At 45.2% G+C, this 20,373-nt stretch overlaps 1 protein-coding gene across 1 annotated transcript in view; it reads left to right on the forward strand.

The window, feature by feature from the left end:
* LOC144752100 (complement C3-like) overlaps nt 1-20,373 on the forward strand; it is a 1,799,539-nt gene that overhangs the window by 1,033,940 nt on the left and 745,226 nt on the right. Inside the window, exon 21 of the mRNA XM_078640046.1 lies at nt 8,688-8,897. Within this exon, the coding sequence (XP_078496172.1) occupies nt 8,688-8,897 (210 nt within the window). The remainder of the gene's footprint in view (nt 1-8,687; nt 8,898-20,373) is intronic.

The following is a 20,373-nucleotide window of genomic DNA, read 5'->3' on the forward strand; positions in this document are numbered from 1 at the left end:
ACCAACATACCTCAACAACCTCATAGCATTTTTACTAGCTGTTGATCCACCTATGCTTTACCTCACTCTCGTTGGCACACACCTTCCTCATCCACAGCAACAGAGCAGGAGTTTGCTCGTTCTCCTACATCGCACCCTAGACATGGAATGACCACCCCCAGCACATTAGAGCCTCTTCCTCACTTTTTGGAGTTCCACAAGAAGCTGAAGACCTGGCTCATTTGATAACTCCTTCGGGACCGTTCGCCCACTCACCTGCTCAGGCGCCTGCCTTCACGGATGATTAGTCGTGCTACACAAATCAACATTGCAAAAAACACAGTTGATGGACAGAATGTAGAACAATGTCATGCATTCACCCCAGTACAAGGATCTGGGCCTAAATCCATCGTTTTTTTGCACTCCACACCACCCTGGGTTAGACACTGGCCATATGCAAATCAGCTCTGACCTGTGCCTCATGGGAACAGTCCAGTCCGAACTACCAAGCCATGTCTTTCCCAGACCGGAATCAAGCATCCAAGGACCGGTTTCTGGCTATCAGCCTTCATCAGCCTGGATAGCTTGACTTCAGTGGTGTGGAGAGCCTGGGACTCACGTCTGAGCATACCCATCCCACTCGGGGTGAAAATTGCAAAAAACACAGTTGATGGACAGAATGTAGAACAATGTCATACATTCACCCCAGTACAAGGATCTGGGCCTAAATCCATTGTTTTTTTGCACTCCACACCACCCTGGGTTAGACACTTGCTATATGCAAATCAGCACTGACCCTGTGCCTCATCGTAAATCGTAAATCATACGTTCTTATATAGTGCCTTTCACCGTAAGGTCTCAAGGCGCTTGCTTTGGGAACCCGTCCTGGCTTTTCCCTGCGAGATAACCCCTACTTGGCATCCCCCAGGTGAAAGCCAGGCATCCCATCGCGGTGAGGCCGTAGTGGAGATTAAGCAAGCTATTGCCCAGAGTTGCAGAGTGTGAACCCATGATTCGAGTAGGCACCGAGGCGAGAATTGTCGAGTCCGTGGACATTTTGAGCTCAGGACCCTGCCGCGTTGGGGATTGAACCCTGGTCCCGGGTCTGACCTCTGCGTCCGGGTCTGCCTCCTCTAATCAGTGAGCCACACTTCTCCACGTCACAGTCCAGTCCGAACTACCAAGCCATGTCTTTCCCAGACCGGAATCAAGCATCCAAGGACCGGTTTCTGGCTATCAGCCTTCATCAGCCTGGATAGCTTGACTCCAGTGGTGTGGAGAGCCTGGGACTCACGTCTGGGCATACCCAGCCCACTCGGGGTGAAAATTGCAAAAAACACAGTTTATGGTCCATGAAAGACATGGCTTTGCAGTTCGGGCTGGACTGTTCCCATGAGGCACAGGGTCAAGGCTGATTTGCATATTGCCATGTCTGACCTGGGGTGGTGTGGAGTGCAAAAAAGCAATGGATTTAGGCCCAGATCTCTGTACTGGGGTGAATGTATGACATTGTTCTGCATTCTGTCCATCAATTGTTGTTTTTGCATTTGTCACCCCGAGTGGGATGGGTATGCTCAGACGTGAGTCCCATGCTCTCCACACCACGGGAGTCAAGCTATCCAGGCTGATGAAGGCTGATAGCCAGAAACCGGTCCTTGGATGCTTGATTCCGGTCCATGAAAGACATGGCTTTGCAGTTCGGGCTGGACTGTTCCCATGAGGCACAGGGTCAAGGCTGATTTGCATATTGCCATGTCTGACCTGGGGTGGTGTGGAGTGCAATAAAACGATGGATTTAGGCCCAGATGTCTGTATTGGGGTGAATGTATGACATTGTTCTGCATTCTGTCCATCAATTGTTGTTTTTGCATTTGTCACCCCGAGTGGGATGGGTATGCTCAGACGTGAGTTCCATGCTCTCCAAACCACTGGAGTCAAGCTATCCAGGCTGATGAAGGCTAATAGCCAGAAACCGGTCCTTGGATGCTTGATTCAGGTCCATGAAAGACATGGCTTTGCAGTTCGGGCTGGACTGTTCCCATGAGGCACAGGGTCAAGGCCGATTTGCATATAGCCATGTCTGACCTGGGGTGGTGTGGAGTGCAAAAAAACGATGGATTTAGGCCCAGATCTCTGTACTGGGGTGAATGTATGACATTGTTCTGCATTCTGTCCATCAATTGTTGTTTTTGCATTTGTCACCCCGAGTGGGATGGGTATGCTCAGACGTGAGTCCCATGCTCTCCACACCACTGGAGTCAAGCTATCCAGGCTGATGAAGGCTGATAGCCAAAAACCGGTCCTTGGATGCTTGGTTCCGGTCCATGAAAGATATGGCTTTGCATTTCGGGCTGGACTGTTCCCATGAGGCAGAGGGTCAAGGCTGATTTGCATATTGCCATGTCTGACCTGGGGTGGTGTGGAGTGAAAAAAAACGATGGATTTAGGCCCAGATCTCTGTATTAGGGTGAATGTATGACATTCATTGTTCTGCATTCTGTCCATCAATTGTTGTTTTTGCATTTGTCACCCCGAGTGGGATGGGTATGCTCAGACATGAGTCCCATGCTCTCCACACCACTGGAGTCAAGCTATCCAGGCTAATGAAGGCTGATAGCCAGAAACCGGTCCTTGGATGCTTGATTCCGGTCCATGAAAGACATGGCTTTGCAGTTCTGTCTGGACTGTTCCCATGAGGCACAGGGTCAAGGCTGATTTGCATATTGCCATGTCTGACCTGGGGTGGTGTGGAGTGCAAAAAAACGATGGATTTAGGCCCAGATCTCTGTACTGGGGTGAATGTATGACATTGTTCTGTATTCTGTCCATCAATTGTTGTTTTTGCATTTGTCACCCCGAGTGGGATGGGTATGCTCAGACGTGAGTCTCATGCTCTCCACCCCACTGGAGTCAAGCTATCCAGGCTGATGAAGGCTGATAGCCAGAAACCGGTCCTTGGATGCTTGATTCCGGTCCATGAAAGACATGGCTTTGCAGTTCGGGCTGGACTGTTCCCATGATGCACAGGGTCAAGGCTGATTTGCATATTGCCATGTCTGACCTGGGGTGGTGTGGAGTGCAAAAAAACCGATGGATTTTCGGCCCAGATCTCTGTACTGGGGTGAATGTATGACATTGTTCTGCATTCTGTCCATCAATTGTTGTTTTTACCAAATCAACATAACATAGCATTTGTGAGAATGGCCAAGGAGAGATTATATTGTAATCTCTTATCTAAGGAACAGAGAACTTCACAAAGTTAACCCTTCTATTGCTTAAACACTGCAAATGTAAAACACTTTTGTCCTTTTGGTGTAAATAAAGAACACCAGTAGGTAACAAAAAACAAATTAACAGCACCTTTTATTTATTCACCAAAAACGGTTTAAACATTTACATGTTCAATGTGCCTGTTTAAAAATAATGTCCCAATCAACCGTTTCAGAGCTTTGTCACAAATTTAAATATGGAAAAAACATGTAACACCAAAAATGTTGTTTCAAATGTCTTTTTATCATTATTGTTTTTTTAATAGGGCCATTGAGTTTTTAAGTGAAAATTATTATAAGAGCGTCACTACATTTGACGCCATTGTGATTTACTTAAGATGATTAGTTCACCTTCATTTTCCTTACAACTTCTGCCCTGATTTATTGATGAACGCAACAAATAACACCTATCCCTCCGGGGCACTCGTAGTCGAGGCCTCAGAGCGATTTAAACAGTAGCGGCGAATTTTGTTGCGTGCGCTGCATCGCATTTGGTGATGCAGGCAGCGCAACGAAATTAGTTTATATTGGTTTAATTGTCTACTTACCTGCATTCATCCATATTCCGGTGTTTACTATCCCCCCACCCTGCCCCTACCCCGCCCCACGTCTCGCCCGGCAGCAATCCCACCAGGAGCAGCTACTGGATTTAAAGTGCTGCACCTGCCTACTGACATCCGTCATAATGACAGTGTGAAGGCAGGCCACACCAAGCAGCAGCTTGGAAGCATGTCATAGTAACTATAAGGCATTGGTGTGCGTGCTTCCTTTTACCTAATCTGGCTCTTATTTCACTTATGGTAGAGGGCCACCTGTGGCAGATCTCGAGTAAGACACTGATTAGGGCATCTTGCGAGGCAGTGTGTGGAAACATGGGTAGATAGATCTGGGGCTGATTCACAGAACTAATCTGAGATAAAAATCCTGAACTTACTGCTCCTGGTATTCACAGAAGGCATTTAGTAGAAGTAAAGTTAAGACTCCTAACTTTACTACTACTAAACTGAGATGAAATCCTAAACTTACTACTTTTGGTATTCACAGAAGGCGTTTAGAAGTATTACTACTACTAAATGCCTTTTGTGAATACCAAAAGTCATAACGTTAGGATTTTGTCTCAGTTTAGTAGTAGTAAAGTTAGGAGTCCTAACTTTACTACTACTAAATGCCTTCTGTGAGTACCAAAAGTAGTAAGTTTAGGATTTTATCTCAGCTTAGTTCTGTGAATCGGCCCCGCTGTGTTCCCACAACTTCACCTGTTATTCTTTTGAGAATATTTGCCCACTTACACCGAGAAAAATAGGCCGGTGTGCGCTGATCAAGTGAACTACCTGTTTGCCAAGGAGAGACCTGGGACTCAGTGAAAGCACTGTGGGATAATGACATAGTGCCATGGGCAACTATGAAGTCTTCCAAAACAATCAAAAACTGAGAAAAGTGGAGACTGGCTGCATCAAAGGGCCACTTTGTAGTCCCATCCTGAATATAATTTTAATTCTTGAGGCTACGATTGTCTTGCTTTGCTACAGTACATTTTAGTTATGTTTGTCGTGCTTTGCTACAGTACATTTGGTAATGTTTGTCCTGCTTTGCTACAGTACTTTTGGTTATGTTTCTCCTACTATGCTACAGTACATTTGATTATGTTTGTCCTGCTTTGCTACAGTACATTTGGTTATCTTTCTCTTGCTTTGCTACAGTACATTTGGTTAAGTGTATCCTACTATGCTACAGTACATTTGATTATGTTTATCCTGCTTTGCTACAGTACATGTGGTTATCTTTCTCTTGCTTTGCTACAGTACATTTGGTTATGCTTATCCTGTTTTGCTACAGTACATTTGGTTATGTTTGTCCTGCTGTGCTACAGTACATTTCGTAGTGTTTGTCTTGCTTTGCTACAGTATATTTGGTTATGTTTGCCCTGCTTTGCTACAGGGCATTTGGTTTTGTGTGTCCTGCTTTGCTACAGTACATTTGGTAATGTCTGACCTGCTATGCTACAGTACATTTGGTTATGTTTGTCCTGCTTTGCTACAGAACATTTGGTTATGTTTGTCCTGCTTTGCTACATTACATTTGGTTATGTTTGTCCAGCATTGCTGTGAGAAGTTGGCCTGTTATATGCTGTCCACTAATTAACGTGGGCACCTTGCACCAGTTAAAGCGACCCTTATGATGTATGAGGTCATAGATAACCTTTAGAAAGCTATCATAGTGGTACCTGTGGAGAGCAGCCTTGAGGCTTAATCTTGAAGGCATGTTAAGCAGCTTGTTTTACCAGAATCCCACCTTTAGTATTAACTAAATGAAAGGAGAACCACACAGTAGTTATAAAAATATGTAATTATTTATGTAACACTCTAGTATCCTCTACATGAGGATACAACACAAAACACACAATACTTTAGCAAAGAAACAGTTGTAAGTAGTACAATACACAGTGGGATCCAGGGGGAGACCAGACCATATACTAAAATATTGGTATAAGAAACATGACTGGAATCGACACAGTTTATAGAACATGTAGAATCGCTGGGACACCAAGGAACCACTCAAGGTGAGTAAAAAGAGACCCCACGGAGGATGGGTGCAGTGTGCTAACACGACCGCGAGTGCTGTACAATCCTATTGGGAAGTTGGAGTTACCAATTTAAAATGTAAGTACCCTCCTTGGTGGACTTCGAGGAAACCCTTTAGAACTTAGGAGGTTGGAGAGCTACCCCACCTGTGGATACCGTAGTACCCGAGTTACCTATCCCAGAGCAGCCAGGTGCATAGGCCTGGAGTGGTGTCGAAAACCGCTGTCGTTTTCATTGGAGGGTTGCAAAGAAGAGCTGCTGCCGGGAAGGAAGAAAGTGTCCGTTGGAATCCAATGGTGGATTCATGATGGAAGGAACCTGAAAGCGGAAGGGACAGAGTCTGGGTCACTTCAGGGTGACCAGGGGCTCAGTGAACTAATGCCCACCGATGTCGGGTGCTTCAGGTGCGAAGAAGGGATGCTAGACTCTGCAGCCACGAGGACCAGGAGATGTCAACGATGACCAGGAGCCAGATTTGAGCTGTCACACGAAGGATGTTGAGTTCTGAGGGGTCAGTGTCCGGCTGGAAGACCAACAAGCCATGGCAACAGCAACCCAACAGGAAAGTCAAGCAGGTACGATGTGGACTAGCAAGGTCCAAGGGACTCAAAAAGCAATGGAGAGTCAGGGCATGTCTGAGGCAACCAGGAAAGGCCAACATAATTCAAGATGACCCTCAGGAGTACCCACAGGCCAAATGACCACGAGTCGCAAAGGGACCTCAAGCAAGATCACAAAGTACCGGCCCACGGAGCACTCGGTGTGAGGAGGCCAAAGTTCTTTGTTGAAAATACTGTTTCGGGTCAGTATTACACGGAGTCCAATGCACAAACTCTGGAATTGCCAACAATCATATGCACTTGCAAAAGTACACGGTGCACAGGGGTTCGGGTTATGCAGTCCCCACGAGGAATACTGGCCTCAAACTTAGTGAGAGGATAGATCTACCTCAAGGAACTTTGGAAGCCACCTCCTATGTTGCTGGAGCCTTCGGAGTCTGCAGGAGCTCAGGATCAACAGACCGGTCAGTTGTGTTTCGGTGCCTGTAAATGCAGGGGAGTGACTCCTTCACCCCAAGGGAGATTGTTTCAGTTGTCCTTATTGCTCCACAGGTCCTGCACAGAGCCTGTATGGTGCAAGGGCACAGACAAAGTTTTGGACAGAGAGGGAGACAAAGGAGGGCCCAGTCGAAGTCCAGCAAAGTCCAGAGTGTCTAGACGGTCAAAGGTCAGTGGTTTCTTGTTGCAAAATCTTGTCCACGTAAAATCTAAAGTCTTACAGCCAGGTAAGCCCTTAGGTACCCACGGGAAAGGGTTGGACAGATTCAAGGGACCCTCCGAGGAGAGGGTCAGGACAGAGGGGAGGTTACTCCCATGTCCTTTTTTTATTTATTTGTATTTGTAGTGGTTTTCAGAAAAAACAGGAATACATAATCGTACAGCTTGACATCCATATAATAATTTACAATAGGCAGTGACGTTAGGTTCTAACATTCTCCTTAGGTGCATCATAAACATCATGTCTCAGCCACATTTCTCATAGGTGGCAACAATATACCTCTACATACAATACATCACTGTCAAAAGTACTGTTATAGGAACAAGGGGATACTAGAAAAGGTTACTCCCATGTTCGTTGTCAAGTTTCGCACCAGAGCAGGAGCCAACGGCTCCCAGAACTGGTTTGCGCTGGACTATGCACAGGGGCACCAGATGTGTCCCAGGTGCAGGCTTTCAGGCACTTTGGTAGTGCCCCCACCCAGCCCCAATACACTAAATCCTGTCTGGGAGGTGGTCACACCTCCCTGTGACAGGATGCCTTTTGTGCTGCCTTCCTCTGCTCGAGCTTGGCTCAGCAGCAGGTGGGCTGAAATGTGTCTCTGGTCGGTAGCATCCGTTTTGTGCTGACCGGGTCGAGAACGCTGGCACCTGAAAGACCAGTGACCCCACAAAGCTCCCTTCAGAAGGGTGGAATCATACCTCCACACTGGTTACCAGTGTGGAGGTATGATTCCAAGGTGTTTGATACTAAACACAACATGTTTTGTTTCAGCCGTTTTCGAGATAACGGCAAGGTTATAATGCACCTCGGAGAATGGTCTCCGAAGGATGTAGAGGGGCTCTGCTCATGCAGGGGCACCCCCCCCATGTAAAACTCAGCACCCTGCCTTCAGGATTGTTAAGGCCTGCTAAAGGGGTGACTTATACGTTTTAAGTGTAGTGACCTATAGATATAGTGAACCTATATCAAAAGTAAGTGGTGCATGCACCAGCTTACACAGGCTGCAGTAGCAGACCTGTAGTTACATTTTGCATGGCCTCTCATGGGTGTCATAATACATGATTCAGCCAGCCCATGGGAGGCCTCTGGAGTACCTATGCCCTGGGTACATGTGTACATACACTAGGGACTTACAAGGGTATCCCAGTATCCGATCTGGAGTATACCAAAGTACATGGCATAACATTTTAAGGAGAAAGCATCTAGACGGGGTCCTGGTTAGCAGGATCCCAGTCAAACTTGCCAAAACAGTGTAACATCTGGCAAAAAGTGGAGGTAACCATAAGAAGCAGATCATGCTTTCCTACTATTGCTACAGTACATTTGGAAATGTTAGTCCTGCTTTGCTACAGCACATGTAGTTATGTTTGTCCTGCTTTGCTACAGTACATTTGGTTATGTTTGTCCTGCTTTGCTACATTACATTTGGTTATGTTTGTCCTGCTTTGCTACAGTACATTTGGTAATGTTTGTCTTGCTTTGCCACAATGCATTTGCATTGCTTCAGCCATTGTTCTCCTATGTTTTCTGCAAGCATTGTACGCACTGATAACACTCTACCCATACTTTCCTGCAGGCCTATGTTTTCTTCCAGTACAATGAAAACATTTGCAGTCTGGCCACAAGGTCCAAGGGCTACAGAGCAACGGCGACCGTTCCGGGGTATTCAACATTAGCTGTACCATATGTTGTGATCCCACTGGAACTGGGGCAAATACCCATCGAAGTGCAAGTTAGGGTCAGGTACGGCCCACAAGACGGCATCCAAAAAGTTCTCAATGTCGTGGTAAGTAGGATTGTGACCCATGTCCCACACTCACTTTTCTGCTTTGCTTATGTTATATCCGAGTCATTTCTCATAAAACTACTAAAGTAAGATAAAAAACAGTTCCAAAACAACACATCAAATTTATTTATAACAATTGGGTGATATTGAGTTTTCTATCTATAAAAATATTGAATTCAAAAGGTCATCAAGGTGCATAGGTGTGGAGTTAAGTCCAGTAAATAAATACCTACCTTTACATATTTACTTCCTTGAGGATAAAGCTTTTGACCATATACTTGATTCAGTAGTTTTGTAGGTCGATATAAAAAAAACCTTTATATTTTAGCACACCACAGACATGGATAAGACTAGTGGTTACAAAACAGGGTGTAAATGAATCCCTATGATGTGTCAGGGATTACTTCCTGCACATTGTTTAGCGTTTTCTGAAGACTATTGTTGTTCTAGGCTGTAGGGATGGAAAAGTCCTCTGGATGGTGATGGACAACCACCCCTGCCCTTAGCGCCCAAGCTGCATGGCTATCTGGATCCCTGGTATTTATTTTTGGTCATGGGCGAACATGAATCATGTGTGTGCTCCATGACCTAGGCCTGCCTCTTAATACAGTCTTGTTATGCTTGCCACCAATTACTGACCTCATTGTGGTAGAGGGTTTCATACCTTACACGGAGTTAAGTGATAAGAGCACGGTGGTGGCAGCATACCCATTTTGTGTTTAGTGGTGGCCAGTAGAGTGAACAGGTTTATTTAACTGTCATGTATGAGCATTGCCTACCCGCTTACTCATGCAAAGTTCTGTGACTGTGTACTTGGCTCACCTTTGATCCCCATGCATTGTGTTTAGTGCCGGACAGCGAGTGATCCTTGTGTGTTCATGCTGGGATGTATGTGTGACTGTGTATGCTAAATACCATGAACACCTGAGGGTTCCATTTTGGATGCCCGTTGCCTGGAAAGGTTAGTGGAAGTGATGACCGTAAACCCCTGACAGGAGATGTGAATTGCGATCTGTTAGAAATTCGGTAACGGGTTAACTGGGGTGTGATCCCTGGTCAAGCAACAACCACAACCCTAGTCAGGGTAAGGCACAAGCAAACCCCAAATTAACCTGTTCTCAATCCCCTAGTAGCTTGGTACTGAGTAGTCAGGATTAACTAAGAGGCAGTGTATAAAGTATTTGTGTAACACTTCAAACAGTAGAACAGTGAAATTACCACACAAAAAGATCCCACAACAGGTTAGAAAATAGAATGGAATTTAAGAAATAAAACAAGACCAAAAAGACACAAAAAAACAATCCGTAGAACTGGATTGATGATTTTTTAAATAATTAACTGTGATATAGCATCTAGAAACATAATGTGCCAACTGTGGCAAGATGAGCAAAAGAACACTGGATTTAACCCAGATCTCTTGACTGAGCATGAGTGTTTGATTTGTTTAGCATTCTGTCAACCGTTTGTTTGCACAGAATTTTTTTGTGGGATGGATATACCTAGACATTGGTCCCGTGCTAGTTGTGCCACTGGTTTCAAGCTAATCTGGCTGATGAGGGTTGATCCCCAGAAACCGGTCCCAGAATGTTTGATTCCAGTCCAAGGAAAAGGACAAACAACCATATAGAGAAACATTTAACATACTTGTATAGTTGTTACGGGAGCGGAGTGCCCATGCTCTTATGCGGTCAAAGGCACAGTGAGGACGGAGTGTAGTGTAATTGGTTAAAGTAGACGCCTGGTAATTTATGCAGTACTGAGTGATAATCAATGATGCGTATAGCGTGGTGCATCGTGTGACTTGAACCGCTATCTAAGTTTTGTGATTCTTTCTTAAACCCTATGGTCCAAGCATCCTCCACCTACATAAAGGACAAAAAACATCTCCTGAACGTCATCAAGGATACTGATTTTGACCCTACTATTCAACTCCTAGTAGGATTGGATATCAAGAGTCTGTATAGAAGTCTTCCACAGGACGATACCTTACAAACGCTCAGGAACATGCTCCATGAAACCACCTGGGAGCACACAACACCGAGGGAATTTATTCTGCAGTGCGCCACCCTAGCACATAATTATTTCGAATCCGAAGGAGAGTTCGACTTGCAGACGAACGGGACGTCTATGGGCAGTGTTTTCGCCCCCAGCATAGCTGGCTTCTCTGTATATCAGTTTGAGAAACCACACATCCTGGCAGCTACCAATCCATGCAGCACCAATATGCAATTTTGGCAATGCTACATTGACGATATCCTTATGATATGGACAGAGCCAATCGACATCCTCAACAATTTCCTAACATGGCTAAACCAGCGGGACCCATTCCTACGGTTCACTAGTAGTGTCTGCAACTCCATGATAGCCTCCTGGACCTAAACATTGAGGCAAAAGAGGGTAAACTACCACATGTCACAAACCTACATCGCGCAATTCCTTACTGCAGTTCAGTAGTTTCCACCCAAGGCCCCTCAGAGAAAACCTGCCATACAGCCAATTTCTACGGATACGCCGTAACTCGAGTCTCACCGGAGACTACAAACAGCTATCCTCTGAACTAGTGGACAAACTACGAGCATGCAGGTACCCGGAGAAGATAATTAACACCACCAAGAAGAGGGCCTGCAACCAACAAAGGGACACCTTTCTAGAGGACACCACATGGGACAACACCATGACACGCTTGACATGCGTCACCACCTACAACGTGGCCTCTAATCAAGTAGCTAAGATACCTAACAAGAACTTGCCCATAATAAACAGTGGTACCATGAAATGGGAACGCCCACTATTTACATACAAAAAAGCGGCCAGCTTTCGAGACCGTCTGGTCTCCACCAGACCACCTATACCCTATACCCAGAACTCCAGCACCTAACACTGTTCTTAATGCGTGGGGGCTCCCAGGCATCATAGGTCACTACCCCTGCAGTGACTGCAGTGTCTGCCACCTTACAATAGCAACTAGAAACTTGAATCTGGAAACAGGTAAAACATGGCATCAGCTACACCACACTAACTGCAACTCCCACAATGTCCTCCAATCAATCAATCAATCATGGCATTTATAAAGCACACTACTCGCCCGTGAGGGTCTCAAGGCGCTGGGGGGTGGGTAATGCTGCTACTGATCAAAAAGCCAGGTCTAGAGGTGTCTTCTGAAGGTCAGCAGGTCTTGGGTCTGCTGTAGGTGGATGGGGAGGGTGCTCCAGGTCTTGGTGGCGAAGTGGGAGAACGATCCAGCTGCCGGAGGTCACTCTTCGGATGCGGGGGACTGTGGCGAGGGTGAGGTCGGCGGAGCAGAGCTGGCAGATGGGGGCGTAGAAGCTGAGTCGTCTGTTGAGGTACGCCGGTCCGATGTTGTGGAGGGCATTGTGTGCGTGGGAGAGGAGCTTGAAGGTTATCCTCTTGTTGATGGGGAGCCAGTGCAGGTCTCTCAGGTGGAGTGTGATGTGGCTGCGGTGAGGGATGTTGAGGATCAGGTGTGCAGAGGCATTCTGGATGCTTTGCAACTGTTTCAGGAGTTTGTCCGAGGCTCCTGTGGAGAGGGCATTTCCGTAGTCCAATCTGCTTCTGACGAGGGCCTGGGTGACCGTTCTTCTTGTTTCGGTGGGGATCCACTTGTAGATCTTGCGGAGCATTCAGGGGGTGTTGAAGCAAGAGGAAGAGACGGGGTTGACCTGCTTAGTCATGGAGAGGGTGGAGTCGAGGAGGACCCCTAGGTTGCGTGCGTGATTGGTGGGTGTTGGAGCTGTTCCCAGTACGGTTGGCCACCAGGAGTCATCCCAGGAGTGGATCAGAGGATGAGGACCTCCGTCAATGTCTGAGTTCAGCTTCAGCCGGCTGTTCCGCATCCATTCGGCGACGGCCTTCATTCCTTCATGGAGGTTTTTTTTGGCGGTGTGGGGGTCCTTGGTGAGGGAAAGGATCAGCTGGGTGTCATCGGTGTAGGAGATAATGTTGAGATCGTGCATTCGGAGGAGGTGGGCGAGTGGTGCCATGTAGACGTTAAACAGCGTTGGCTGAGGGATGAGCCCTGGAGAATGCCGCAAATGATCTCGGTGGCTTAGGAGCAGAAGGGGAGGAGGCGGACGCTCTGTGTTCTGCCGGAGAGGAAGGAGGTGGTCCAGTCCAGGGCCTTCTCTTGGATCCCGGCATCGTGGAGGCGTGTGCTTAGTGTGCAGTGGCAGACCGTGTCGAAGACGACTGACAGGTCCAGGAGGATGAGGGCCGCGGTTTCTCCGTTGTCTAGCAGGGTCCTGATGTCATCGATGGCGGCAATGAAGGTGGTTTCGGTGCTGTGGTTGCTGCAGATCCCGGACTGGGACGGGTCCAGGATGCTGTTTTCCTCGAGGTAGGGGGTCAGTTGTTTGTTGACGGTCTTCTCAATGACCTTTGCTGGGAACGGGAGCAGGGAGATGGGCTAAAAGTTTTTGAGATCATTGGGGTCCGCCTTGGGTTTCTTGAGTAAGGCATTGATCTTGGCGTGCGTCCAGCTCACCGGGAAGGTTGCTGGCTCGAAGGAAATGTACCTGTACCTGATTACCTGAACATGCGGCCTACGGTATGTAGGCATGACGAGCCGAAAAGTCAGAACCCGCATTGTGGAACATCGAAGCACCATCCGATGTAAAAAAAATATAAACAAACTAACAGACCACTTCATCCAAGCAAACCATACCCCAAATGACCTACACTGGACTGTAATAGAACATATTGACAGCCAGACCCAGCCAAACGTCAGGATTCTACTACTTAAGGAGCAGCGTTGGATCTATCGCCTTTCCACGAACATCACAGGGAATACCCTGGAATAGCCTGAATCCTACCTGAAACCACAGCATCATGTGCATTGGAACTTCCTACTTCCAAAGAGGCCAAATCCGGACCTCATATCATCACTACTGTGAGAATAACATTATGAAACCCCTTGTCTTTTTTCTCAATTGGCCATCAGGAACCACATTACCACCTGAGTGCCAAGAGCACCACTTGACCTAGAATGAAACATCCTCTTTACACACTACAGTGTGATTTCAGGTGTACGTCTACACTACACCCAACTTTTCTTCTCCTTTTTGTGATATGTTCCAAATTAACATAATTTTTTTACCAGTCATACTAAGAAGGCACACTCGTACTGATAATAACAAAACCTGCTGACTTTAGCGGTGCGTCCAGGTCTTTTATCAATTTAAATTTTAGCTTTATTTTTTTTTGCACACACATGCTCTTGACACTCCCACTGGGGCGTGTCTTTTTTCTATGTCTACACTCCCACAGGGGCAAGTCTTTCTTCTATGCTTATTCTCTCCTGCTGACTCACCGGAAGACAGCCTAAACCAGCACCTGAAAGCCATTGAACCAGTCAGAGCGGTTCCCAATTAACCGAACTCGCTGACACCTGTTGAAACCAGGAGAGTATTTAAACCACCGCTCAGCTCCACTCATTCTACTACGGAGCTCCATGGCGGCTGAAGCAGGTATCGGGGAGGGTCCTAGACCTTGACAAATCACAAAAAGTGTGACTACAGGTCGGGCCCCCGCATGGAACTCATGGGGCTTTTTCCAGGTATTGTCTGAGTAACTTATTTTGCTTTTCTCGCCTTTGGTTCAAGTCACACAATGCACCACGCTATGCGCATCCTGGATTATCACTCAGTATCACTCAGTACCGCATAATTTACCAGGTGTCTACTTTAACCAATTACGCCGCACTCCTCACTGTGCCTTTGACCGCATAAGTACACGGACACTCCGCTCCCAAACAACTATACCAGTATGTTAAATGTTTCTCTGTCTGTTTGTTTGTCCTTTTCCTTCCCCACAGGAGAGCGCCATTAGAGAAAATCCTCCTCTACCACATACCACACGTTAGCGCCTGTGTCACATTTATGGTCTTCCAATAACACGTTTTTAGGCCATTCACCTTGCACTACAAATGGGTCCTGAAGAAAGCCATACCACTGAGAGAGCATTGCTGAAACATGTTGACCGACTAGGATATTGGAGTTAGCTAACATCTCCTTAAATATCCACCTCTCGTTTTTATCTGCCAAGGGCCCATTGATTAAAATAATCTTTTTCATCCCAGAAACCCTTAGGACAGCTTTTTTAACATTCACTCACTCCTTTTCACTGCACTCTCATGGCACAATACCAGCTCCGCTGTATCCAGGCATTGTAGTGTGATGTATTCCTATAGGTTCTGTATCGATCCCCCTATTCCTGACCCTGTTCTGGTTAACAAGTTAACTAGCAGCCATCCCATGATGCAGAAACCGTTATCTGATTAAGCCACACCACGGCACAGGAACGTGTTATCTGATTAGGTCATAACGCTTGCCATCTAATTAGACAAGCAATATTCCTCCAGCCCCTGATAAGGCATACGGAGTTCTCAAAACAAATCAAACCTATGACAACCTGGGAAAAACCCTGCGGCCATTGTTTTGATTTCACCGAGAACTTCAGCAAAAGAATGTGCTAACGACCAGCTCGTATGACATCCTTATTGACGTATCTATGTCCATCCTTACGTCAATCTCGGCACCTTACAGGTATAAATATTACCGGTATTGCCTTAAGCAAACACACGCGGTGGTGACGAGATCGGAGCAGCCAGACTTGCCGAAGCCCAGAGCAGAGCAGACCCCGCTGGCGCAGCCCCGCCTTCCTGACGCGCTGAGAACGAGACGCTGCTTTCTCCTGCCGAGAAATCCAGCTCCGGTGCTTCCGAGCAGCCCTCGCAGGCAGCTTCGAATATCGAGACCAGAGACGAGAGATACCATCCCTCATTCATCCTAAATTCCAGGTACAGAACTGAATAACCCCTTGCAGAGAATTCTTGAGTCAGTCACTTGGCAAAACAAACTTAACTTAAACTGCTACTTTCTATTCCCGCCCACGTATTAGGCTTAGGTCAGGTACACTGGGGTAGGCGTAGTCAGAAACACCAGTTGAGTACGATTAGTCAAATGTATATGTGTATGTATCTATTTTATCCATTTTAAACCACCTTATGGCTTAGAAACCATATAAATGTTTTTACAGTATTATTTTATACTTCTGCTTTTATTGTATGCACTTTACTTAACCATAAGTATTGCGATAATATCGATTCATTTCTCTTGTATGAGAAAAGAGACTGATCAATAAATACCATCTTTTTATTGAACACGCCCATCTCTTCCTTTTCTCTACAATCTGGTGAGACTAAGAATGCACGTACTGACTGAGTAAAATAAGTTGTCTTTTGTTTTCACACGACTCTAGAGATACACTCTTGATTAGGGGAGAGCAAAGTTGTCATGTTCTATGGTTGTCAGAAACTAAATCCCTTCTTGTCTATCCAGGGAGGTTCAACTCCTCCTTGCCTATTCGAGAAAGTTTCTAGTGAACTCTGAGCTAGCTGGCAAACCCAAAACTTTAAGTCTAATATCGACAATAGAAGACCTAGTTAACGTCTGGTCTAGGCCTATACTATTGAAGGTATTATTCCAATGCGCAGAGCCTATTGGGATAATAGGAACTACACTACATGGCGCCCAAACGTTTGGAAAGGCGATAAAACTAACGCAAGACATTAGAGTAACTCAGTCGTGCTTTTTCACTCAGACCCCTTTTTTCCCATAATACTCCAAAGACGTCTGGAGTGGGTGAAAGGTCATATCCGCCAAACCTCGCAGGAGGAAACTCCTATGTATGGTTCTTGGTTTAGTCAACGTTGAAGGATACACTGTTCCAAAATATTGTGCATCTAATCTTTGTTTCCATAAGAAACCTGATCTGCAAACAAACGGAATAACCTTCCTGACGGTAAAATGGTAGACAGTGATGAAGAAAGAGAAACTGTTAGAATAGCAGCTGAACTCGCAGCAGCTGAAACTACTATGCAAGAAGCAGACCCGGATATAATACTCATCCCGGTCAACATAAGAAAATCTATAACTTTAAAACTTATAGAAAATGGACTGACACCTAGAGGTGGCACAGTCATATTCGTAATAGAGGCACACGAATATCGGCAGACAGAGGTATTCTATTCATGGATACACTTTCCAGCAGCTAATGCTGTAACAAAGGTCTTCCACTATTACAAAACAGAGGAACCTCCTGAAGAGTACACTCCTTTCGAGGAGGTGGAAGTACCACTTAAATTTCAAGAGCACCTGCTCTTGTTTAATGGCGCCCTAAAACATAATAATCACATCACCAGGCTCGGTCCACTAGGTAGACCAGGAGCAACGTGGCCGGTCCTAGCCGGATACACACCACATCCAGACATCGAAAGAATGTCTGCAGCAGATCTTTTAATACAAATAAAACAATTAATAAAAGTACATAGACAATTAGTCCAATATGTAATGCGGACTTCAACAATTCAACCAGCAATTAAAATTCCACAGCTGACCCCTCATCAGGGGAACACAAATAAAATTACACCACAGAACATACAGTCCTGCCTAGGTAAAGTACCAGCTAAACGGGAACAAATACCATTCTGGTTAGCACAAAAAATCACCCAAATAGAGGCGGTGTTTCCAGACACCACCCCGTTGGAAAAACACAGGATTCTGACTATCTGTCTTCCAATGGGAATCGCACCACACGTGGAGGACTGTGACACTTGGGTACAGTCTTTGCTTCCATTTACACAAAAACGCATGGTGTTCCATCCATCTCGGTAATACCAGATGTGCTAAAACAAATTCAAGATGAATACGGTCCAGAACCCGCTTTAACTCTTGGTATGAAATTACTAAAAGACTTCAAGCAGGTCTCGGCAATACTATTAGCCAACATAAAGGGAGAAGCAGCAAACGTGGCGATCCGCCAAAGGTTAAAAGAAACAGATATAGCAGACCAACCAGCTGAAATTGCCAGAATTATAGAAAAATCCTATGAGGAACTAGGTAGAGATAGTTTAGGTGGAATACCGGTAAAACCCCGACTGATTGAAAGTCCTGAAAAAGTATTTTTTAATAATTTAACATCACAAAAAAAGAGCTGGGATGGAAACAAACAATCCAATCCTAAAGAAAAGAAATTCCAGTCCAGAGGAAGGTCTCCTCGGCGGAGAGAAAGATCTCCAAACCAAGGACACAGGTCTCCCCAAAGTGAGCCCTCTGGGAAAAGATACAATCTTAGAAATAGGGATAATATTAAGAAGCCGGATAGATATCAAGAAATTGATACACGCCCCTCTCAATCTTTTCAGACTTCCTCGCAGAAATCGGAAAGAAGAGGACGATCAGAACAAAGAGAAGAGCACGCCAAGTCCAAAGACAAGGAACCTGCTCATCTAAAAATGGAATTACAATTTCCAAAAAAGAAGGTAGCCAGTATTAAAGTAGTTAACAATGCCGAGAATACTGAGGACACAACTGAAAAACGGAGAATGGGCTCAGACAATGCTAGACAGCGCAGCAGAAGTGAGCATAGCTCGCAAAGTCCTTATGAATCATCTGGAGACAGTGGACACGAATGAATATCTTCAAGTGGAAACTGCAGACACCAGAGTTAGCAAACCTCACAAAATATATGAAATAACTTTACGTATAGAAGGGGATAAGACTAGAAAAATAAGGGGACTATTTTGGGATAATCTCTCCAAGGGCTATGACATCCTTCTAGCTGAAAAAGACTGGCCACCAGAGTTTGTCAGGGACTGCCCTCATGGCGAAGAAATAATTATGCCTGCCTTCTCAAATCATATCCCAATTCATAAAAAATACACACTTGCCAGAAAATGGGCAGTAGCTCAAGCTCCAGCTTTATATAAAAATCACGTAGGATGGGATGAGGACTCTCCTCCTCACAAAATCCAGTTAAAAACACAACCTACTGCACAAAGACAGTACCCAATTAAGCAAGAAGCTAAAAAACAGGTAAAAGAAATCCTAGATCAACTAGAATACCAGGGGGTGATTGAAACTTGCACCTCACAAATGAACAACCGTTTGTTTCCGGTTTCCAAACCAGACAGTACATATCGTCTAGTTTTGGATTACAGACACCTTAACTCATGTTGCAAAACTTTTGCAGTGCAAAACTCGCATAGTGCTGCACTAATGAATAACATAGTGCGCAAAAAATACAAAACAACATTAGACATCTCTAATGGATTCTTTTGTCAAAACATAGCACCAGAGAGCAGATATTTGTCCGCGTTCTCAATAAATGGCGCTCAAAAACAATTCTGTCGGTTACCCCAGGGGTTTAAGAACAGCCCAGGATAATTCTCAGCGAGAGCAACAGAGTTACTACAAACATATGATGACGAAGCATTATCTTATGTCGACGACATATACCTGACAGATGATGACTTGGATACTCACTTGAAGAGAGTGAACACCATAATACTTGGGTTCGCAGCAGAGGGTTACAAATTCAACTTTAAAAAATCTAGAATTGCCCATCTAACAGTCCTGTTCTTAGGATATGAATTATCAAGTGAAGGCAAAAGCCTGGCTGACAATTTCCTCGAGAAATGTGCCGTACTCCAAGCACCTAGAACACTAAAAAACCTACAGTCAATTCTAGGCTTCCTAAATTTCGGAAGAACATACATTGCAAATTACGCAGAAAGGGTCAAGCCCCTTTATGATCTAATAAAACTAGATTTTAAAAGAACCAATTGGACTCAAATACACACAGAAATTCTGAGATCCTTACAAACAGACATGTTAATAAAAACAAAATTAGAAACACGTGATAACACACGCAATCTTGTGATTCGAGTCATCCCAGGAAGATGCGGATTCACATACCTGACCTCTAATGAGGGAGAAAAGGTACCAATTGCATTCAACTCACACTTGTACACAGAAGCTGAAAACAAGTTCAGCATTAAAGAAAACATCGTTCATGCAGTTCAAACCGCAATAGCTAGAGAAAAAGATAAAGCTGACGGTAGACGTATTACAGTCAGAACAGCAGAATCAGCCTTTGAGGCATTAACAACACCGTGTAATTTACCAACAACAGCATTGAATCCGGAATGGATACAATGGGTGAATTCAATTACAACGGACAAAGTAAAATACTACTTTGATCCAGAATTAAAAGAATTGAAAAATCTAGAATATGAAAGAACATTCCCTCTGCCAATCGACATTCTGCCCTTACGACAATACGCCTGTGTAATCTATACAGACGGACATGCTCAACCCTCCGTTTGGGGAGAACAAGCATACAACCCCACATGTGAGATTACAAAAGAAGTGCGGCGCGGAGGTAAACTAAGACCTCTATTAACAAAAACACACTCAGTAGAAACTAATTCAGAACAACAGACTGAAATAATAGCATTGAAAATGGCGCTAGATAATGCAGATCGCGAATTCCCGACACTCATAGTGTCCGATTCATATTACTGCGTCAAATCATATAACAACGATTTGCAGACATGGATTCAAAACGGTTACAAAGATGACACAGGTGCAACAATAAAGCAAAAACTGCTTTGGGAACA

Source organism: Lissotriton helveticus, chromosome 1_1 (assembly GCF_964261635.1).
Source record: "Lissotriton helveticus chromosome 1_1, aLisHel1.1, whole genome shotgun sequence".
Taxonomy (NCBI): Eukaryota; Metazoa; Chordata; class Amphibia; order Caudata; family Salamandridae; genus Lissotriton; species Lissotriton helveticus.